Below are 23,051 nucleotides of genomic sequence, written 5' to 3' on the forward strand. Positions count from 1 at the left end.
TATGGTGTTTGTTGTTATTTGTTGAGAGAGATTCCTCAATTTAACATCATGTTTCATTTTCTTTATACAAAAGCAGTTATTGCGTTACACATTAATATTTGAAGGTAAGTTTGAAAATCAAATTCAGATTATGTAAACTTAATTAATAAATTAAGGACTTTGGAAAAGGTATAGTTCCGATTATAAAACTTCTTAGTTACTGAATTAAATATTAATCGTTGACTGAATTAATTTCATATGAATAAATTAAATAAAACGAAATTCACATGTTTAAAGTCACTACTAGGAATATTCTGTAGGAAAATGTTCTTCATATTGTTTAGTGTTAAATTTCTTCTGCCAAGCGCAGTCTCAAGCTGAGTACATGCTTTTTTTTCCAATCAAATTATCAAAAGATCGTGAAAAGTGCATTTTTAGCTCTTTTGGAGTACTTGTTGTAATAATGCGACTCCCACCATCCCATGAAATATAACTATGAATCTGACTAAATTATGGAAAAAAGAGAGCTAAATAACAAAAATTTAAAGTGGCCATGTATAATTAAACGTCATCACGATGAAATCACATTTAACAAATATTAATAATAAATTTTAATTGAGACTATTAAACCCCAATTAATCTGTGATCCATAATCTTATTTCTCTTTGCAAGAAACTTTCCACATAACAACTCATTCACTATTGTTATTGAATACAGACCAGACCTATACTATTCGCGTGTAACGTCATTTTTCCAGTCCAAATTCCAAGTACCCATGACCCACAGGGCATAAATTAGACTAGACCCAAATGCGGAGCAGGCTGGTTCACAGCCCCATGGCTCCGTGCGCACAATAGGCGGACCTAGAGGTGCCCACGATTCAGGAACCGGTGGTTACGGTTCGGAACCGCCGGTTCCGGTTTTGAAAATTGTTGAACCGGAACCAAACCGTGAGGGTGTTTCACGGTTAGTGTTCCGGTTCCATAACCGCCGGTTTCGGTTTCGGTTCCGAATCGGCGGTTTTCCAGTGGTTTTTACAGTTCCAAACCGACGATTTTTTGCGGTTCCGGCTTAATTTCACGGCTTTCCGACAGTTTTTCGTGGGTCCAGTTTGAAACCGCCCTGAACCGGCGGTTTCGGTTCGAAATTTTTTGAACCTGAACCGAACCACGGTTCAAAAATCGACAGTTTCGGTTCGGGAAAATTCTCACGGTTACGGTTTCGGTTTTAACCGCCGGTTCGGTAAGCCTTGGGCAGGTCTAGGTGGACCGTTTGAAACCCTGCAACACGATATTGATGGCCTTGAACCATGCCTTCGTCGCAGCCCAAACCACCCGATACTAGCCAATTCCAAAACCTTATAGTACTATATTTCACACCAAAATCAAACGAGTCCAACACAATTATATTCAAACAACATCGAAAATGAGCCATTAATTGTATGTATTTTGTTGTTTTTTTTGTTCCATAAAAAGGTCATAATCTCCACGGGACAAACTCAACCAGAATCCCCAAAATTCAAAGCCAGGCACATATTTCCCACTGGCTATTGATAAACCCTAGTCGAAATCAGACTGTCACTGTCCTAATCAAACATAACTCCATCGAAAAATCATTAGAAACCCTAAAATCAACTAAAAAAAACAGCCATAAAATAATAAAATCAAGTTAGACAATCATGTATACATATCCATCCATCAACCCCTTCCCCCAATCACCCAATCTATGCATCATTCCACACCGTAAACGTCGAAGCCCCGTGCCCCGCCGCCGCCGCCACATTACTCCCCCTCGCCGGAACCCCCGTCGGAATCCAATTCCCCGCCGCCGCCGCGCCTTGATTATTCCCCACACTCGATTGCTGATTCTGGTAATAGAAATTCATCGCCTCATAATCCAAATTCTTCGAATTCCCCAATTCGTGCCCTAGAAATCCATTCTGATTTCCGTCAACAATCACCGTCGATCCATTCCCGAAAACGACGCCGTTTGCTCCTTCGATCGACGACGAATCCAGCCCCATCATGTTGTGGAGGACCGAATTCGGCTGGAGGAAATTGTGAGTGAGGTGGTGGTGGTGGTTGATCTCGCTGTAGACGTCGACATCGTGCTCCGGCTTGCACCAGAGCCGTTGATGGGCGGCGCCGTAGGGGTAGATCAGCGGCTGGGGCTGCTGGAAGGCGATCGTGGGCCACGGCGTCGTTGTGGCGGCGTAGCTCTCGGCGAGGTGCGACTCGTTGGCCCGCTGGAGGGTGAGGGCCATCTCAGCCTTCTCCGCGTCTTTGAGGCGCTTGGCCGCGCCACCGATGGGGAGGGTCGTGCTCTCGAGAATGCTCTTGACGTCGTAGCGGTTTATTTCAAAATTGGTGACGGCGTTTAGGCCGCGGAATTTGATCGCCGCGATGTCGTAGGCTTCTGCAGCTTCCTCTTCCGTACCTAAAAAGATGTCACACATTAGTATTTATTAAAAAGAATAATAAAAAGTGTGACATATTTTATGAGACGCTTACTGAAAGTTCCTAAGTAGAGGTCTTTGTTTCCGGCTACTCTTCCAATTCTTGCTTGCCATCTCCCATGTTGGTGGTGTCTGAGATCGTATAAATATGGTTAGTTTTCGAGACAATGTAGGATCTACGGTTCAATATCGACCAGGAAAATCTCGAAAATACAACGTGGGATTTGATTATACCTTGTAACACCTCTATACATGGATGCACCTCTAGAGAAACCACTGCTTTTTCTGGAGAAATTAAATGTGAATTATTGATATGCATCCAATCGTGTTTGGATATTAGAAAATTACTTAGGTAATTTATAAGGTTTTTTTACCTTCTCAATGATGCTACATACTCTTGCCTTGTCATATGCTTCATATCCTCTATCTCTTTCTCATAGTTACTCATCTAAATAGCATCATAAAATTGATAAATTTTGTAACACAACTTATATATACTTAGATACCGAATTTAATTACAGAAAACTTATGATAAAATTACTCACTGGAAAATTTGTAGTTGTTGTAGTTCCCCAATATTTGAGAGCAGCTAAATCATAAGCACGAGCAGCCTTATCTTCTTTATCATAACCTCCTAAAATGATAAATTACTATTATTAATCAATCTATTATATTCTCAAAATTATTGGTGGATTATTACTATTACAAAGGCCAGACTTACCCAAGTAGACTGCAGAAGCATTTCCAAAGTAATTCAAACCCCAATAAGAAGACAAACAAAGAGTTAAATTCAAGAAATCTTGAAAAAATTAAAGATTTGAATAATAATGGCAGACAGCTTCTCCTTCATACCTTGCCTTCCTTTACGAGTCTGTCCCTCTCTTCTGCAACTGTTATCCCACAAATGCGCCTCATATCTCCCTGTCCATCTATGCCTACAAAAACAACCAATTTCTTTGAAAAATAAAAAACCCTAATAAATACACACAGAAAAGACCAAAACCCACCAAGAAAAATTGAATCTTTACACCACATGAAATATTAAATCATTTCAAGAAGATACCAAATACAAACCTCGTTACACCTCGGTAAATAGAAGTCCTTTGTCCGAATGTATCAATGGACTTTCTCGGCACTGATTCTATTGCAACAGCTGTGGAGGCAGAAGCAGAAGCTGAAGTTTGACCATCAGTTGCTAATTTGGTGTCGGAAGGAAGAGGTGTGGTTGATTGAGAGATTGAGAGAGAGAGTGATTGAGCTGAGGCGGCGGAGGGAGGCGGCGCCGCCTTGGCCTCGGCTGCATGCGGCGGCGTGGGGTTGTTTCTGAGCCAGTTTGTGATCATGGAAAGGCCAATATTGCTGGTGGTGTTTGGATTAGGATTTGGATTTGAAGTGGCTTCATTTTCTTGGTAGATGTTGTAGCTGTTTTCTTGATGAACACCAAGGAAATTCTCTAGCTTTGGGCGGTTTTGATCCTCAAGATTCTGGCTGCTGCATGAGTATGTGTTGATGCTCATGTTCCAATCTGCAGAAAAAAAATCAGTGAATAAAAAATTAAGTGTGAAATGATGGGAAAGATTGGATTTTTATGTGACCTTGATTGGGATTGTTTCGGTTGAAAGCTTCCATGATGCCAAAAGGGGGGGCAGGGAGGTTCAGAGAGGGGATGGGGGAATCTGAGGTGAGGTGATGATGATCAAAGCAAGATTCCTCAGAGATTTGTGTGGTTGAGATTTCATCTGAGTTGAAATTAGGTATGTGTGAGGTTTGTGGGTGTTGTTGTTGATGATCTTGGAGCTCTTGAGGGGAGAGAGAGAAGCCTAGCCAGTTGTTCATGGAAGCCATCTTTTTTTTAATTAGTTACCAGATTTTGTAGGGTTTTTCTCTTTGTTTTTGAGCTAGCAAGAGATGATGATGGTAAAAAAAATTAAGGGTTTGAGGAGAAGGAGAAGGAAATGGCCAAGAAAAGAAAGAAAAATTCCTTTGTTCCAAAGCAAAGTGGAGTTATATATACATATATATATGCACAGTCTCAAATACACACACACACACACAGTGGAGATTTCTATGCCATCTCTCTCATAAATGGCCTGCACTGTAAGGGCAGAAGAATGACAAAAATGCCTGGGTGTTTCTGGAATTTAAGGCGGAGTGGATAGGGTTGAGGAGGGGTAATATTGTCATTTCGGGAGGGATAAAAGCTGGATACAGTGAAAATTAAACAAGTGGTGAAATTGTATGAAAGTAGATAATGTAAATGTGATACAACTTGATCATAGCTAGCTAGCTTTAAATTTAATTCAGTCCAACCTAATCAGGCTATTTGAATTCTAAGTTAGAAGCATGCACCATTAATTAATTTTGTAATTATGTGAATTGAGTTGATTAGGGTTTGGAAATAGTGCTTTGGTTAGATAAAATTTAATGTATATAGGGGGAGACTTACACAGGCACCAATGCAAAATTCTACTGTGACCTGCTGTACAGAAATATGGTAAGAATATACCTATAATTTATAACTTTGCATAATATATAAACATGAAAATTGATTGTTTAACATATAAAAATGTGGATTCGAGCATAATCTAGCACTAAATTAATATGATAATAAATTAACTTGGTGTCTCGAAACCCCAGGAATCATAAAATTTGAAAGCCAAAGTGTTATGTAATTCCAAGATTATCAATTTAAATGGTATGAACAAAATCGTCTGTCATAAAATTTGATAATTGGGGGGTTTTCAAAACCCTTAATCATGAGTGTACAAATTCATGACAAAATAATTTGAAATCACTCCAAAAATGACCATCTTGGAATTACATGACATATTTTTCGCGAGTTCATACACACCCAAGAACTAATAAAAACATTAATTACAACACAAAAAGAAAGATTCAAAATCTCACACTATTCAATAGTAATAAAACACAAGTAATTGTTGGTATCGTGAGAGCATGATTCTCATACTAGATATAATTAGATACTAAAAACAAAAATTACATGTGAAATTAAACAAATTAAGTAATCATCACCCAATATATAAGTAATTACATCGTCAAATTGAACTTACGTTGCTATTTTGATTATAATATTTAAACTTAGGGTACGTAACACATGGGGTTGTAACTCCCCAAAAGCATGTGATTTCGTAATCTTCAAACTATCACCAAAATCTGTTCAACTCATTGAATTGCAAATTATGGTCGTCGTTTCTAAAAATTAACTAATACCTACGTACCATGTCTAATCTCATCTCTAGTCCGGTTGTTATTTTTCTTCAAAACCCAGTCCGTGACAATATATATTGGCTAAATACAAAAATTATTATACATCTAATTGTATATATCTGATCAGTATCTTCTTGTCCACCAAACCGAACGATGCCATAATCGAATATCTCATAGTAGTAGTATGGAGTATTATACATTACATTTTGCACTTATTACTAAGATATGAAGATAGATGAACAAATAATTGAAGCATATCGATATATAATAAGGTCTCCTATAATTACTCCCATGTATCTATGTATCTATTGATTGGTGTCTATATGGACACAAGTCCTTATCACTGTCAGAAATCTGCCACTCCCAATCTCCAAACCTACCCTTCTTATATGCCTCTCATCATATGCATTTCACTAATTACATTACAAAATTATAATCTTCAACACGTTTTAATCAATCCAAATATATTCACAAATAACAATTACTAATACTCTAAAATAGAAATCTTGAAATTCCCAAAACGTTTGGTAAAGAATTTGAGTAAAGCTTTAATTTAGTTTAAAAAGAAGTAGATCCTTCAATCAATTCGTATATAAATGTAGTTTAATTAGGGCAAAAATATATGAAACCTAAACATATACTCCGTCCATTCGTCTAACTTTTTTTATATCCCAATAAAAATGTCACATTTCCATTCATTAAAAAACCCACTATTATGATTAGCTATTACCCCAAAAAAACCATTATTAATATTTTTAACTATTTTTTTCCCTTTTCATTATTATTTCAATTAGTACTTTTTCTATCTTCGAGTACTACTACATTATAGAACCGTAAAGCCTAGCACTAATCAAACTAATTTGAGAAGCAATATTGCTACTATGCTACACTTTAGTTGAACAATTATGTATTTTATTTTATTTTATTTTATCTATCTCCAATTTCAGGTGGGCATGGCAGGTAAATGGCAGGCTCGACATTGAAACTACCCATAACTTTATCTCTCATAAAATCCATCCAAAATTCCACATCACATTCCACCATTTACTATTCAATCTTCTCCCCCGCTGCAGACGGGGGACTCTCTCTCTCTCTCATCGTATATATACACATACATACATATATTGTACAAACCATGATGTGCTGTGGTGGGGTGCAGACAGCCATAACTGATGCATGGCCTGACAATATGGCGATATATGTTATGGTAATAATATATGCATGCATGAATGCATAATTATTTAATTAGCTTAAAAACAAGAGTGAAGTAAAAACTATGTAGGTGCTCCCTATTTGAGGACACTAACCCTTGTCTTACGCCCTTGGCCTTATCATATTACCTTTTTTATCCCATCTAATTTCTTGTTTAACAACCCCTTTATGCATTTATTACGTTATATAATTAACTTTTTCATCTTTAATTTATAGTAGTGCATTATTTTTACAAGACCCTCTTCATAAACCAGAGAGAGAATCAATAATTTGTCTTTTACGACCCGTATCTTATTAATTTATATAAATAAGATACTTTATTTAATGTCATATATGATCAAAATAGATATGGATATTTAAGTTTTGGAGTTCGTATGATTTTCTAGGGAAGGGGTAATATATTAATTGGCCAAGTAGTAGTAATTTATTAATCACATCATAAATAGAAGATATATTTCGAAAATGGCATGTACATATGTTTCGTAGATACATATATATTGGATCGGAGACCTTCCTATACCTAGTTACCTCTCATTCGATTAGCTAGCCTAATAGCAATATTATATATTTAATTTTCGTAGATATTTTGGAAATGAGGCAAATAGAGAGAGAGAAAGAGAGAGTTATGTGCTTTAAATAAATGATGATATATCTCGAGAGGTGGAATTCAAAAAAGAAAAAAACACTATTAAGTTTGACCGTTGAAGAAGAAGAGAATCAAAAGACGGTAAAAAAACACATGGGCATTGGGCAAAAGGGTAACATTAAAATTTAAATTAAAATTAAATTTACTATGAATGGGCATTCGATGATAAGATGGTCAAAAGAAAAGGGGAAATAGTAATATAGTAGCATTACATATGGTAACTAGTAAAAATTATTATCTCGGTAATGCAATCATAATGATGACAGAAATTAAGCTTGTCTACTACATCCATGTGAGATATCACTGCTTCTGCCCTCTCTTTTGACCTTCCTCTCTCTCTAGTTCACACATGAGAGAGAGAGAGAGATTAAACCTAGAATTTAATTTGTATCAATAAAGAGTAATGTACTTTAATTGGTTTTTCATTAGTAAAAACCTAATGTACAAGCTCATATTAGTATTTATCTATAATAGTACTCCTATTAATTTCTTTACCAAACATTCATCCTAGAACTATAAATTAAGTGTGCTTTAATAGTAATAAATTTGAAATACATAAATTAAATTTTGATACATTCCTTAAAATTGTGTAAATTTTGAGAGATATAGATTGAGTTTAACTAAACCTAGGATTTGGTTTGTATCAATAAAGATGTTATAAGTACTTTTGAACTACTAAAGATTAATGCACTTTTGTTTTCAATTAAGTTCAATTATTAATAATTATAAGTAGCATTATAGTAATAAAAAGCTCTACATATGACACTATCACATATTCACATAAATAGTAATATATCATATATAACCATCATATTAATTTCATTACCAAACATTCATCCTGGAGCTATAAATTCAAATATTTTGTCTAACTATCTTTAATAAAATAATAAAATAAAATTTGGAGAGAGAGAGAGAGGAAGTGGTGGGAAGTGGGATTGTGTTGGAGAAATCGTCGGAGAGCACCCGTGCCTCCTCGGAAACAATTACTATCTCAAAATTAAATAATTCCCACTTATTATTATTATTTGATTTATTTGATTTGAGTCATTATTAATTGCCAATTCTTTGCACAGTCTTCAGTGCATATCAATCCACCCTCTTCCTAAACCATAATCCAAGATAAAAGTGTCACTTTATTAATTCGAGAGCCCAAGAGGTTTTGCCCCACGCCATTTCCATTTATTAATATATGTACACTACCTAATTAAACCAAAGAAAATATCTTTTTCTTTTTTCTACTAAAGTTTAGATCCATATTTAAATGGTAGTACTACTCCTATTATTATGTTCACTACTTATTTCCTATTTTTTGTTGTGTAGTTGTTGTACCAAAAAGGTGTTTGTATTTTTTGCATCTATTTAGAAACATACCACAAGATTTGTCTTGATCTTATGAATAATAAATTAATGGAGAAAGGCTAAAAATGAGAAAAATTTCAAGAGGTAAATTAAACGGCTAAACATTAATTATAGTACCGTATTAATTAACCTAATTCCATGGTTCTTGAATGTGAACTCCAAACTGTTTTATTAAATAAACTTTATTTCATGTTTGTTTAAGTTTTAAATTGAAATTATATATAGTGACTTTTTTAGGCGTAACTTAGTAATTTTACTTTTATTATAAGTGCATTGTTACCTTTTTTCTTTTACTATTTAGTCACAAGTTTCAAACCAAGAATTGAAGAGTAAATCTTTCGAAACTATCAATGACATTCAATCATATTGGTACACTTTTTTGCCCTAAAATAAAAATTAAAAAATATCAAAAAACTAGTAATCCGTTGGAAATATCCTTTTGTATTAGTAGACACAAATATGGGAATGCTCATTTAGATTCATTGGTTTTGATGAATATTGTGAGTGTGTGTGTGTGTGTGTGTGTGTGTGTTGATTTGATGATCAAAACTCAAAACACAGCTTGTTGGGATTCTCTACCCTATTCTTTTGACTGGACCACCCTTGAAAATATCACCTCCTTCAATCCCTCCTTTCTTTCAATATATACACACAATCTATAAAATAATATTATATATTACTTTATTATAATATTAATTATATATTTTTATATGGCATGATATAGTAAATACTAATTTGTGTGTGTCGCCTACTCGTGCATGGCCTATTTGCACGAGGATATTACTTTTGTTTAGAAGATTTTGCATGAACTTTAGCCATGATTTCAAGCTTTTATTAAAGCATCATGTTTCTAAATGATTTTAATTAAAGATCTGCTTTTAGTGAAAAACCGTGGCCAAGATAAATATTTGTCCTATTTTGAAAAAAATGACGTGTGAGTGAGATGAATAAGATACTATTTGTAGTAGAAGAAAACAAACTAGTGTTCTTGAACTTATAAAATCATCACATGTAAACATGCAAATCCAAAAACAAGTCTTGTTCTTGAAACCCTAAAAGTAGAAGTCGTGTGCGTGGGTATGTATATATATGTGATTTATTAATTATTTCTATTTATGGCTTAGTTGATAGTACTTGTTTGGTGCATGCATACAAAATGAATGTGTTTATTGAATTCTAATTTATAAATGAGAAATATTGTCATTTAAACCATAAATTTTAGTTGTTTTGTGGTTATTCTCACATCTTTTGAAAGTCAAAATTGTAAACACGGTCGCAACGCATAATAAACTGAAAATGCGATCTCAAAAAGTAGCGGTGAGTTGCGAACGCATAATAAACTGAAGATGCAAACTCAAATTAAAAGGCGAGAGTCCTTAACTCGGTCTTCAATGATTAAAATTAAGGGGAAAAAAAACATAAAGTTGATTAGAGTGTCGAAAACGACATCACTGCAAGTATACCTAGATGATAATGCCTAATTTCACCAAAAAATCATTCTCATATATATAGTCATAGGACAATTGCAAAGTTATGAAATTGACCAAAAGTCAACCAAAAATTGTTACTTAAATGATAATTTTCCTTTGTAATTTAACACATACCAAGGGTAAAAATGAGAACCCTAACTTATGTAGCCATTTGATCGCGTATTTAGTGTACTCTAATTTCCTTAATAGATGTTATGTTGTTCATAAAATAACAAATAAAATGACTATTTTGTTGTGCATAGGATCTATAACTAGCAACAACTCTTTTTTCTTGTATATTTCATCAATTACGTTTCAAAAACTGTGATTCTCCTATAAGCTAGGAACAAGAACGCGCTCAAAAATTTATCTTATAATGCCTATATAGTCACAATTTCGAGTTCCGAATTCCGATATTAAAAATAATAATAATAAAAAAAAATGAAAATTCGGTGATGCTATCCCGACTGGGAATATGTTTTTAAAAAAAATCTTGGTAGGAGCTTAAGTCCATCCCTTTGCTTTTATTGAATCCGCCACTGGCTGGGATCTCCGCGAAACGCTACATTCTTCTTGATTTCACTATCGACAATGCATATATATCACGTGCATTCGGTATTTTTTGATGCAACGTCTAAAAATGGGCATGTGGCCCTTAGCAAGGGAGTTTGGGAGATGGAAGTTTTATGTTACACATAGCAAATTAGTATGTTTACGTTACACACTAAATTATTATATATAGTTATACATATAAGATTTATTTGGAGAATGAGATAGATTATCAAATTTACAGTATGATGGCTTACTTGCAAGATTGGTTTGAAAATACTAAATCTGCATGCACCACTTTTGAAGTTTTGGGCTTCCTTGACTTCACTTCTGTAGAAACTCCCAACCATTTCTTGATGAGGTTATACACATTCTCGTCGCATAATAGTCCCCGGTGAGTAGCACACACCCCAACTCGTTCCACTGCTTTAAAATTATCCGCCTGCACAGGGCAGAGGACGCGTTTTGGTAACTAGAAATGTGCAAGAATTGTCGAAATGGAAATGGAACGAAAGAAGATATCGTACCACTGCTGATTCAGAGGGGACGGTTCCATCTCCATCTACATACGTGTATTCCGGCTGAAAAATTGGTAAAACACAGAGGGTGAGAGCATATACGCGAAAAAAATGTAAAACTTAAGACAATAGATCGAACATTAGAGACGACTGAAAGAAGCGTGTCTGCTTACCGTTGAGTGACATATCTCAGAAAGATCGTTGATGGGAGAAGATTCTGAGCCATAGCTGCAGAAGGGAGAGATTGTGTAAACAAGAGGAAATCGAAAAAAGGGACTCATATTTATGTGTTCAAAACGCGAGCTAAATGTAAAAGTTCGGAAAGATCGTATGACATGGAACGAGACAATGTGTGTGAGGATAGTAACGTTGTGATGTTCGGGTACCTACCAAACATCAAAGGGTGTTTCAAAAGATGTTCCGTATATGTTGTAAAACGAAACACCAGCGGGGATTTCAGTTTTATTAAGAAGTTCCCGAGTGTCAGCAGCCCATTCGAGAATGGCAAAGTTGAAAGGGAGAGGTACTGTATCTCCGTCATAGTCAAGCTGTAGAATGAAAGAAAACGAGAGCTATAACGAGGACAGGGCAACGAAAGTAGCGAAAATTGAGTAGAAGACAACAAAATAATTTGGATATTAAATTCTGTAACTGGAAATCTTGGTTGTAAAGGCAAAATGACAAGATTCATAATCCTAATTGAAGTTATGTTATGTAAAACTAGTTTATGATAAGACTAAAGCAAGTACCTCGTTGTTTTTTAAAGCTTCTGCGAAAAGAGAGACACATTCGTTGCAGCCATAAGATTCCTGTGTGACTGTAGCTTCTCCATCACTAGAGTTCGATCTCCATACAAGAACCTCAGGTTCTTTCTTCCAATTGAAACCGGGATTTGGCAGCATCTCATAAACAGATGGGCACTCTATCAGCTACGTGCATATGAAAGCGAAGAATCATATATAAGTAGACAACTTAAAAAATATCACAACTTTCAAATGCGTGTAAGGAATGGTCGTGAGGGCCGTTAATTATATAAGTAGAATTGTAAGATTAGGATATTACCAGTTGATGCATTGACCATCTTGATACGAAAAAGAAGCTTTCAAAACCATCAACGAACTGCAATCCAGTAAGTATAGAGTCGTTGATGCATCCTGGAGCACCTGTTTAATACAGTATGTAGCAAATAAGACTTCCGTTTCTATTCCTTGCACTTTTTATCTCGGGAAAATGGCATACTTAGATAAAGCACGATTCTTGAAACTGGCACACGAAATCGATACTAAATGCAGCAAAACGATTACCTTGAAAAGGAGTGGCAATGGTAATCCATTTATTAACATATTTGGAGAACACCTGCAGTTGAAGGCAATCACCAAATCAAGCCTCCATTTGCAATGAAACTAAAGCATGTCTTTATACAGAAACAAAGAATATGCGAATGAATCGAAGAGTTAGTATAGGCTAAAATGTACAATATAATCTTGGGATTGACAGGATGAATAGAACATACATCACTATGAAGAGATATGAAGCACGAGACGAGCAATCCACCCATTGAATGCGAAATCAAGTTAACTTTCCTTCCACCCGAAGCTTTATAAGCTGTCACCAGTCTCTCTTTAAGACCATCCATTATCTGACCAATTCTGCATCCACACAACAAATAAGTACAAATTTCGCCTAGAAAACGTCGTTTATGTATCTATATCAATAACGGCATATGAATATTCATCTAAATGTGAATCCACTGATTATAAAAACACATCATTGGAGGAAATCAGCATGTAAATGATGGTCTACCTATTGCTTTGTCGAAAATCGTATCCATATCCGAACAATGTGGTGCCTTTCTCATACCCACATCCAACAAGCATCTCAATCATGTCATGAAAATGGTACAAATCGGATACATGAAGACACTTTACAAACTGTAGAGCAAAACAAGAAACAAACACAACACACACTTCAGTGAATTAAGCTGACAAAAACTCAAACACAGTCTAATTCAGAGCAAAATGGAAATAGCTAAGTAACAGAAGTAAGTAAATTCAAACAGAGCAAAAAAATAAAAATAAAATCTTTATGTAAGTTATAGACATAAAAAAAATTAAAAATGACCAAAAAAAAAGAGCTTACGGTTGAAGGGTCCAAAATATCAATGGCATAAAGCCCATAATCATCTTGAGGCACTACTATTTCACTGTCATCATCCAATGATTCTGTATACCCTGCACAAAAAGGAAAAAAAAAGACTTAAAACAAACATTAAAATCCAATCTTTTTTGTACAAAGACTATAAAACCTTCACACTCCTCAAACAAAAAAAACACCCGGATACTAATGAACCTAAAAAAGACAAAACAAACACGAAAATGTAACTTTTTTTCAAGAAAACTAACTACAAAACCTCCACCCTCAAATTAAACTTAAAAGAAATACTCCAAAACAAACATCAAAATGCAATCTTTTTTCAAGAAAGGTATAAAACCTTCACACATCTCAAACTAAAAAACACCCTGAAAGTTAGGAACCTAAAAAAAGACATAAAACAAACATGTTTTCAAGAAAAAGTAACTATAAAACCTTCCCACTCAAATAAAAAAAAAAACCCAGAAAGCAACAAACATAAAAATGTAATCTTTTATCAAGAAAAGTAAGCATAAAACTTCACACAAACTGAAAAAACACCCAGAAAGTAAAGAACCTGTTTCAGGATTGTAAATGGACCACAGCTTCCTCCTGAACTCCAAATCAGCTAAAAGGATCCGGACCCAAACCCGGGTCTCGGACCCGGTTTTCTTGGATTTTGAGTTGAGAATTGAGCCGGCTATGCCCGACACCAGCAGAACCGGGTCGCGATCGGCGACGCTGGCCGAATCGGAGCTCCGGGATCCGTGGAAGCAGCTGCGGAAGCCTCGGAACATTGTGACCCGGGTAGGTATTCGGGTCGGGTTTGCAGTTAGCTGGAAAAAATGGAGGCTGCTAGAATGGGCAGGTGGAAGAGCTCATTAACTCATTTGGATTCTAGCACGTTTCTTTTTATCCACTTTTTTGCTTTTCCATAAAAAATTAAATAGATTGCAATTTCTTGAAGAAACTGGACTTTGATTTGGAGTTATGTTGACTTTGATTTACACGTGGAGACTTTTTCTAACACTAGAATAATGTGGAGATCGGAATCTATTAGATACGGTGAAAATAATACAAATATGTATAGGGGAGTGATCAATTGCTAACTCATTATTTAATTGCTAATTATAACTAATTTAAGATTACATGATTTTAAAAAGCGTGTGGTCTACAATTTGTCACATATAATTTTCGTTTTTATTAATTAAATCGAAAAAGATAAAAAAAAAACGTCAAATTAAGATTTTGGATGAAAATGTCAATATAGTGTTTCAAAAATATAACACAATGCTTTGAATGCTTTGAGAATGTCAACACAAATTTAGGATTGACATTGTATATGCTTTATATTGACATATTATCTTAGCTGCATTGAATTAACCTGTGTACGAAAAATACGAAAATTCTAGATTTTTTTTTTCAAATTTTGACGTCGGAACATATGCATGTAGTATATCGTTGGAATCCTTATAAAATTATCTTTAATTTGATATATGTTATATGAATTTAAAGTTTTGGGATTTCTTTTAAAAGTTAGTTATAACTAACTTGACATTAATACCCCTATTGATTTTTATTTGAATTAATTCTATAGTCTTATTGACGTTTTTTGTTGATCGTATTGGCATTTTGTGGTTGATGATCTAGGCCTTTAATTTGAATATCTAATAACTATTATTGAGTTATAGTTAGCAATTAAGCATTGAGTTAGCATATAACACTTCCCTACAAATGTAATAACTATATTGTAAATGTGGCAAATGGTTCTTAAAAAATGTACACTGTATTAGTGTTTCTATAGGGGTAACTTGCCAATAAAATTTTAATTTTGCATGAATCAATGAAAATATGCTTGCAAATTGACATGCAAGAAATAATGCATTAGAAAGAAGAAACCAGATAAATACGATGAAGGTGAGTATAACAAATTAAATGATATTATTCGTATAATATATGAAGTAGTTTCACTGCAATGTAAATGTATTTTGGTTGACGTTTTATAGTATCATGTTAGTGATTATATAAATCATATTAATACAAAAGTAAATCTTGTTTTGTTATGAAACAACATAAATTAATACTCCCTAGTCCCTCCGTCTCATTTTAGGAGTCCCAGTTAAGTTCGGCATATGTTTTAAGCAGTGTAAAGAAAATTGAAGAAAAAAGATAGTACGATGCGGATCCTAGTTTTTTATATTAATTTTATAATAAAATATGAGTGGAAAAAAGTTAGTGGAATATGGGGTCTAACACCATTTATGGAATATTTTAATCGGGACTCTTAAAGTGAGATACCAAAAAATGGTAAACTAGGACTTCTAAAATGGGTAATAAAAAATTTAAATTTAATATGCAAAATCAACAATTTAACGAAAGTTAAAAATTAACACACTAAAGGAGTACCCCTTTAATTTTCTTATCCATTTGCACGTCAATTTGTCAATCCTACTAATGAATGAAACCCAAGTTCTTGAATTTTCCTTAATCAAGAATTATCCACATTTTATAACATGAGTTTGGGGCCCATGGTTTAAGTGTCAAAATTTGCAGCTTAAAACTTGTCATTTTCTTCATGTGAATCATGGACTAGAAACCTCCAAATAGTGGATATTGAAAACGAGCTTTATTTTTAATTAATACGTGTAGATATAAACTATAGTTTTAGATCACCAACTCCTACCACATTTCTTTACCCTAATTCTCGAGAACTCCATAAATTTCAAACGTCTGGACTATGAAAAATAGAATAAAAATAGAATATCCGTGAAAAGATATCAGCATCGACTATAATATGGAGTATTTTAAGTTTATTTGTTAATGACTAAGATCATAAATATGTCCGTAGAATTCCATCTTCAGATGTGTTATCTATCATACTATCATACCAAATATGTGCGCTAAATTATCAAATAAGTACATTAGTAATTTCTTCCTCCGCATTTAAACAGTTCATATTTATTTTTTTATATTCCCACTATTAATTTTCATTTAATTTATTACTTTTGATAAATAAATTTCCTATTCCTCTAACTTATTTCACTATATTACTATATTTTATTATAAAATGAATATATAAAATATGATCATGTTCCATAAACTTTTTCTAACTATATTTATTCATATAGATGAAGTATACTCTATTTGATGCAAGCCTTCAAATTCCTAATAAATTTCATATTTCATAGATAATTTCTTCGATTATTAAATTGGGCTTTTGCGAGCAGGCCCAGTTTAGAGAGCAGGACTTGGGCCGGACAATTTGAAAATTTATTTCTTATCAGTAATTTTTATATTTTACTAACTCCGTCCACCAAATATAGATGCAGTTTGATCCGGCACATATTTTAAGAAATGTAATGGAAAGTGAGTTGAAAAAATTGGTGGGATGTGGGTCCTACTTTTAAAGTATTAGTTTTATAATAAAATGTGAGTAGGAATGAGTTAGGTGAAATATGGAGTCTACTACCAAAAATGATATTCCCTCCGTCTCAAGATAAGTGACCACAAACTTTTCGGTACGGATTTAAAGACATGTGGTTTTGTTAGTAACGTGGAAAGTGAATAAAGTAAGAGAGTTACTAACGTACAGAGAAAAAGTAAGAGAGAGTACCAAAAAAAGAAATGAGTCACTTATCTTGAGACGTCCACTTATCTTGGGACGGAAAGAGTAAAAGTGAAGTGTGCCAAACTTTTAGGGACGGACGAAATGGTAAACTTTGTCAAACTTTCATGGACGGATGTAGTAAATTATTTTTTTAGTGAAAATCATTAACCCGTACTATTTGGATTGGGAGTTGTACATTTGCAAAAGCCCAAACCCAAATTGAGCTCTGAAATTTGCTCAGCAATTGAAATTCCCAGTTTGCTCTCAATCTCCACACCTCCGCGATCGAAATGGCGGCGAGAAATGCTTTACTCAAGCACCTCAGAGTGAACGCCACCGCTTTGTCGCAGCTCCGAAACTTTCAGAGAATCGATCCGCCTAAGGTGAAGTTTATTTCGTGGTTATTTTTGGTTTTTGTTTAAATTAGTGTAATTAATTTGGGTCCAGAGCTGATAATTAGGTACGCCGTTTGGATGTGGAAATTGTTGAGGCAGTTTTGGTGTTTTATTTGCTCAAGGATTGTCTGTTTTTGGAATGTGATTAGTATTTATTAAGATGCAGATATTATGATGTTGGAAATAGGTAAAAGATTAGATTTTGTGGTTTAGGGTTTGTAATTTCATAATTTGACAATGTGTATTGCAGTATTATTCGATAGGATAGGTTAAGGTGCTGTCTGTATGTTCTGAAATTGAAGTATCAATTGAGGCTTTCGGCTGTTTATGGTGGTGCATTCTGGGATCAATTCTCTTTGTTACAATCAATCTCATTTAAGATGATTTTAGTCAATTGAAGCTTCTCGGGTAGCGAATTCGTTTGTTATGCACTTATGCTTAACTTCATCTACTAGTTTAGGAATGATGGGATGTTGTATTGGATCTCTTGATTGATTGAGCTTGTCTAAGAATTGAGAGGTTGTAGCTTTCTTGTTACTATAAGAAGTGCCTGTTTTAGCTTCTCTGACAATGCATGTCTTGAGATGCATCCAAATGTATAAGCTATTTAGGTGGCGTTCGGTTGTCATGACTAATAATCATGAGACTATCCATCTAGGATTAAGTTGTGGGATTATTTTAGTTGGAGGGGGGAGGCTATGACTAATTATCATGAGACTATCCATCTAGGATTAAGTTGAGGGGGTTAATTTTATGAACCAAACATGATACATATTTAATCATGAGATTTAGTCTTGCCAACCGAACACCCCCTAATTAGAATTTGTGTCGTTTTGCTACAAAGTACAAACATATTGAACATTGTCAAAGACTGATCTTCAACGGGAAACTCTGATACTAGAGACTAAGAAAGTATCAATAGGAATCAATCTAAGAGCCCAAGGATTCATCTTCCTTGCATTGGTTAATCCTACTGCTTTCGAGTGCTTGAAATTGAGATGCATCTGAATTTTAGGGGAATTTTGTTGGCGCAGCCGCTAAATCAGCAGTTTCACATTTATCCCCATGAATTGCAGTAACACATTTCATTAAGTCAAAATTTAAGGCTGCTGTATCTTAATAAGAAGTTCATGGTTCATGGAAACATGAGCATCACATTGTTGGAAAATTCTGGTTTCACATGCTATTCTATTCATCGATACGTTTTTCTTCATTATCGGAAGATATTGATTCGATTCGACTAGTGACTTTGGTGATACAGTTTGATTATTGCAGGTTACTCCAACCATCTTCTTCAACCACCCCCAACGCCCAACTCTCCGGTTTCTATCGACCCGTCCCGGCCGCTCCACCCGATCCAAAAAGCCCGACATCGGAGCCCGCGCTCGGCAGCTCCAGAACCGCCGACTCTGGACCTACGCCCTCACCATCAGCTGCATTGCCGGATTCATAGTCATCGTGCTCAACCAATTTCAGGACCAATTGGTCTTCTATGTCACCCCCACGGAAGCCCTAGCCAAGCACACCTCCGATCCGAAGAAATCCAAGTTCCGCCTCGGTGGCCTCGTCCTCGAGAACAGCGTCGCGCAGATTCCATCATCGCCGGAGATCCAGTTCGTCATCACCGACCTGATCACCGACATTCTGGTCAAGTACGAGGGCAGCCTGCCGGATCTCTTCCGCGAGGGGCACTCTGCGGTGGTCGAGGGGTTCATCAGGCCGCTCGACGAGGAAATGAAGAAGAAGGAGGAGGCGCTGTTGAAGAACTCTAGCAAATTTGGGGTTTCTGAGAAGGCGAGGACCTTGGAGTGCTACTTCGCGGCGACAGAAGTTTTGGTGAAGCACGACGAGAAGTACATGCCGGCTGAGGTTGCCAATGCTATTGAGAAGAACAAGAAGTTTATTGAGGAGGAGGAGAAGAATGGGAAAAACACTGCTAGTGTGAAGGCCTGATGAAACACTCTTTCTGGTAATGCTTTTTTGCTTAAATTTTTGCTTGGAAATGATTTTTACATATTGGATATAGAATGAGAAAGGGAGAGTAGACTAACTGAGGTTGAGGCAGCTGTGTACTTTTTATGTAATAAGATTATAATAGTGGTACTAAATGAAAAACAGTTGGCTTCATTGCCACAACAATTTTCTGGGTTTTAAGGGAAGGAATGAATAAACTGTTAGATTTTTTCTTCTCTCTGTTGTGAAATACTACAGGAAAAAAATCGGCCCGAATTCGATGATTTTGACGATGAAGCGTGTGACTCTGTTAACAATACTTTCTCCGATCATTCGCTATTAAAAGGAGAAAGTTTAAATCGCTATTAAAAGGAGAAATTTTTTAAACTGACGCGTGTTTTAATGTACAATTGTTAAAGTAAGAGCCATATAGACATAACATTTGATTGAAGTGTTAGTTTTTTAATAAGTGAAAAAGGTTTTCTGATATAAAAGTTTGGATAAAAATGAAAATAGTTTCTATTTTAAAGAAGAAAGTAAATTATGGTAGTGGTGAGGTGAATTTTTGGCAACATTATTTGGTAGTGGAAAAGTAAATTATTTCATAAATGCTAAAAAAAATAGTTTTAAAGATAATTTCTTTGATTATTAAATTGGGCTTTTGTGAGCAGGCCCAGTTTCAAATTTTATTTTCTTATAAATATTTTAAACTATTTTATTAGTGAAAATGATTTAGCTGTACTATTTTGATTGGGAGTTGTACATTGATGCTCTTGCAAAAAAGCCCAAACCCAAACCCAAACCCAAATTGAGCTCTGAAATCTGCTCAGCAGCTGAAAAATTCCCAGTTGTCCCTCAATCTCCACACCTCCGCGATCGAAATGGCGGCGAGAAACGCTCTACTCAAGCACCTCAGAGTGAACGCCGCCGCTTTGCCGCAGCTCCAAAACCCTACCGGCGGCCTGTCTCAGCTGTTCAGACGCAATTTCTCCGATGAACCGAGGTGCTCTTTCCTTGAGAAGTCAGAGGTTACCGATCGGGTTCTCAACGTCGTCAAAAACTTTCAGAAAGTCGATCCGTCTAAGGTGAAGTTTATTTCGTTGTTAATTTTGGTTTTTGTTTCATTTAGTGTTGTTAATTTAGGTCGAGAGCTGATAATTAGGTATACCGTTTGTATATGGAATGTGTTGAGGTAGCTTTACTGTTTTATTGGCTTAAGGATTGTATGTTTTTGGAATGTGATTAGTATTTATCAGGATGCAGATATTAGGGTTTGTAATTTCATAATTTGACAATGTGTATTGCAGTGAAATTCGATAGGATAGGTTAAGGCACTCTATTCGGAGCAAAGTATGCTAACCGTGTCGCTTTTAAGCTTTAACTGTATTGATTTGGTTAGTGTTCATAGTAAAGACAATGGTAGCTTACTGTCTGTAATGTTCTGAAATTGAAGTATCAATGGAGGCTTTCGGATATATTATACGTAGTTAATTTGATGGTGGTGTATTCTGGGATCAGATGATTATAGTTCATTTGAAGCATCTCCTGTAGCGAATTCGTTTCTTATGCTTCTCTTCATCTACTAGTTTAGGAATGGCGGACTATTGTATTGAATTTCTTGATTGATTGAGTTTGTCAAAGAATTGAGAGGCTGTATCTTTCCAAGTTGCTACTGTAAGAAATGCCTGTTTTAGCATCAAAATTTATATGCTACTCCGAGACTTAAAATAGCTTGTTTTGTTGCTTCCGAGACTTAGTACTGTATGTTTTCCGACTCAAATCAGATGGAGTAGAAGATTATTGGAAGCTACAATTTTATTGAATGTTGTCAATGACTAATCTTCAGTCGGAAACTCTGACACCAGAGACTATGAAAAAGTTCCACGGGTTTCAATCAAAGATATATTGTTCCTTGCATTGGTTAATCCTAATACTACTTTTTGAGTGGTTGAAATAGAGATGCTTCTGAATTATGAGGTTTTTGGTTGGATCGGCCGCTAAATCAGTAGTTTCACATTATCCTCATAGTTGCGGAAACCAGATATGAAATGCATACTGCATAGCAGTCATACTTTTCATCAAGTCAAAATTTAGGGCTGCTGTCATCTTCACAAGAAGTTCATAGTTCACAATTTGTCTTCTCCTCTCTTATAACATGAGCATCACAGTGTTGGAATTCTGGTTTCGCATTCTATTTTGTCTTTGTTCTTGGAAGACATTGATTCGACTCGATTGATTGTTGCAGGTTACTCCAACCGCTCATTTCCAGAAAGATCTTGGACTGGATAGTTTAGATACTGTGGAAATTGTGATGGCTCTCGAAGAAGAGTTTTGTTTCGAGATTCCTGACAACGAAGCTGACAAGATCCAATCGCTCAATCTCGCTGTCGACTTCATCGCATCCCACCCCCAGGCAAAATAATGGGATATGGACTTGATTTTCTTCTCTTCATTCCAGTGAAAGCTATGCTGAGATGATGTTTGAATTCTTCTTTTTTTTTCATTTTTCTTTATCATCCCAGAATTTTATTTTATTTTATTTTTTTCTCATTATCTCCAGATTCCATGTGTAATTTGGGTTTTGCTTTGTTCTTCATAATTAATGTTGATGGGATACTCCATTTATGATCAAAACTCTGTTAGATCTCTCCATTAAAACTGATCCACACACTTTGGCCATGATTTTTCACTGAAATAAATGTCTTTTTATTTTCTACTATTACCATTCACTTGTTTTTACACCACGTCTTTTGTTTTGTAAGAGATGTGAAATATAGGAAAAAGTCACCCCTAATTCTATCGGTTATTACGATGAAGTGTAACTCAGCAGAATTTGCTACGATGGAACCTCTCAGAACATGCAAGGTATCCCGTTTCAAAGCTGTCAGAACCACCTTCGAACCTTTCAAAATACGCATTACTCCACTTTCACCTTTGAAACTGAACCCCTTACTATCAAATGTACTCGGGGATATCAGATTCTTCGTCATCTGTGGAACATGCCTAACATCGTTCAAGGTGCAGAAGACCCTATTATGAGTCCTAATCCTGATTGAGCCGATGCCAACCACCTTGCAGACAGCACTGTTTAATAAAACTCTCTCATCATTCATAATCATATTGTTAATAGTATATTATATATATTCTGTCCGACATGGGTGATGTGGCATAGCCTAGCTTAGTCTCTTGTATTATATATACGTGCCTATGTTGATTAATAAAATACACACTACTACTTCCTCTATTACGTGTCAGTATATTTGACTGTTCTACACATAAAGTAGCAGCCTACAATATTCACAACACACTATTTTTGCAACGATATTGGTAGTGGAAAAGTAAATTGTTTCATAAATGCTACTACTACTAAATTATTTTTCATACTTCTAATAATTTTCCACATAGGAAGACTTTGACTTGAAGTATTATTGTGAAAGTCTTTGGTAAACTCGAGTCTTTCCACATTGTTGCCAGACTTCGTCAATAGCCATGGTTTTCCTAATTATTATTATAACGAAAAACACATTCTTGACCCATTTTGCAGGGCACGA

General features: G+C 35.2%; 4 protein-coding genes across 5 annotated transcripts; 2 read left to right on the plus strand and 2 right to left on the minus strand.

The window, feature by feature from the left end:
* Positions 1-1,416: 1,416 nt before the first annotated feature.
* LOC148929914 (AP2-like ethylene-responsive transcription factor BBM1) lies at positions 1,417-4,405 on the minus strand. The gene is made up of 8 exons (XM_089067320.1): positions 4,030-4,405; positions 3,509-3,959; positions 3,287-3,369; positions 2,980-3,068; positions 2,809-2,882; positions 2,669-2,719; positions 2,490-2,566; positions 1,417-2,415 (listed from the first exon to the last, which is right to left on the minus strand). Exons 1-8 carry the CDS (start codon positions 4,277-4,279, stop codon positions 1,703-1,705), a joined length of 1,788 nt encoding a protein of 595 aa, XP_088923446.1. The 5' UTR covers positions 4,280-4,405; the 3' UTR covers positions 1,417-1,702.
* Positions 4,406-10,983: 6,578 nt separating this feature from the next.
* On the minus strand, positions 10,984-14,468 carry LOC148929915 (phospholipase A(1) LCAT3-like). Its single transcript, XM_089067412.1, has 11 exons — positions 14,123-14,468; positions 13,555-13,646; positions 13,219-13,346; positions 12,929-13,064; positions 12,720-12,771; positions 12,478-12,578; positions 12,165-12,344; positions 11,806-11,963; positions 11,589-11,643; positions 11,425-11,478; positions 10,984-11,339 (listed from the first exon to the last, which is right to left on the minus strand). Exons 1-11 carry the CDS (start codon positions 14,340-14,342, stop codon positions 11,151-11,153), a joined length of 1,365 nt encoding a protein of 454 aa, XP_088923538.1. The 5' UTR covers positions 14,343-14,468; the 3' UTR covers positions 10,984-11,150.
* A 2,884-nt stretch (positions 14,469-17,352) lies between these two features.
* Positions 17,353-19,736, plus strand: LOC148929916 (cytochrome c-type biogenesis protein CcmE homolog, mitochondrial-like). 2 transcript variants are annotated; one of them, XM_089068861.1, is made up of 2 exons: positions 17,353-17,535; positions 18,823-19,736. In XM_089068861.1, exons 1-2 carry the CDS (start codon positions 17,443-17,445, stop codon positions 19,498-19,500), a joined length of 771 nt encoding a protein of 256 aa, XP_088924987.1. In that variant the 5' UTR covers positions 17,353-17,442; the 3' UTR covers positions 19,501-19,736. The 2 variants fall into 2 exon arrangements, 1 of the variants encoding a protein (XP_088924987.1); XR_016137239.1 differs by having other exon boundaries at positions 17,356-17,535; positions 18,809-18,947.
* Positions 19,737-20,280: 544 nt separating this feature from the next.
* On the plus strand, positions 20,281-22,219 carry LOC148929917 (acyl carrier protein 2, mitochondrial-like). The gene is made up of 2 exons (XM_089068862.1): positions 20,281-20,585; positions 21,746-22,219. The coding sequence occupies exons 1-2, from the start codon at positions 20,382-20,384 to the stop codon at positions 21,920-21,922; spliced, it is 381 nt and encodes a 126-aa protein (XP_088924988.1). The 5' UTR covers positions 20,281-20,381; the 3' UTR covers positions 21,923-22,219.
* Positions 22,220-23,051: the final 832 nt, after the last annotated feature.

This window comes from Salvia hispanica, chromosome 3, assembly GCF_029641045.1.
Source record: "Salvia hispanica isolate PSC_SH4W2 chromosome 3, Shi_PSC_v1, whole genome shotgun sequence".
Classification (NCBI taxonomy): Eukaryota; Viridiplantae; Streptophyta; class Magnoliopsida; order Lamiales; family Lamiaceae; genus Salvia; species Salvia hispanica.

Coding starts and splice junctions, on each gene's coding strand:
- LOC148929916 (XM_089068861.1), top strand. CDS start 17,443: ATGGCGGCGAGAAATGCTTTACTCAAGCACCTCAGAGTGAACGCCACC. Junction 17,536..18,822: donor AGAGAATCGATCCGCCTAAG/GTGAAGTTTATT, acceptor TGATTATTGCAG/GTTACTCCAACCATCTTCTT.
- LOC148929917 (XM_089068862.1), top strand. CDS start 20,382: ATGGCGGCGAGAAACGCTCTACTCAAGCACCTCAGAGTGAACGCCGCC. Junction 20,586..21,745: donor AGAAAGTCGATCCGTCTAAG/GTGAAGTTTATT, acceptor TGATTGTTGCAG/GTTACTCCAACCGCTCATTT.
- LOC148929915 (XM_089067412.1), bottom strand. CDS start 14,342: ATGTTCCGAGGCTTCCGCAGCTGCTTCCACGGATCCCGGAGCTCCGAT. Junction 12,772..12,928: donor TCATATCTCTTCATAGTGAT/GTATGTTCTATT, acceptor CTTCAACTGCAG/GTGTTCTCCAAATATGTTAA. Junction 11,340..11,424: donor TCCCCTCTGAATCAGCAGTG/GTACGATATCTT, acceptor TGCCCTGTGCAG/GCGGATAATTTTAAAGCAGT.
- LOC148929914 (XM_089067320.1), bottom strand. CDS start 4,279: ATGGCTTCCATGAACAACTGGCTAGGCTTCTCTCTCTCCCCTCAAGAG. Junction 3,069..3,286: donor GACTCGTAAAGGAAGGCAAG/GTATGAAGGAGA, acceptor TTATCATTTTAG/GAGGTTATGATAAAGAAGAT. Junction 2,416..2,489: donor CCTCTACTTAGGAACTTTCA/GTAAGCGTCTCA, acceptor ACATCTTTTTAG/GTACGGAAGAGGAAGCTGCA.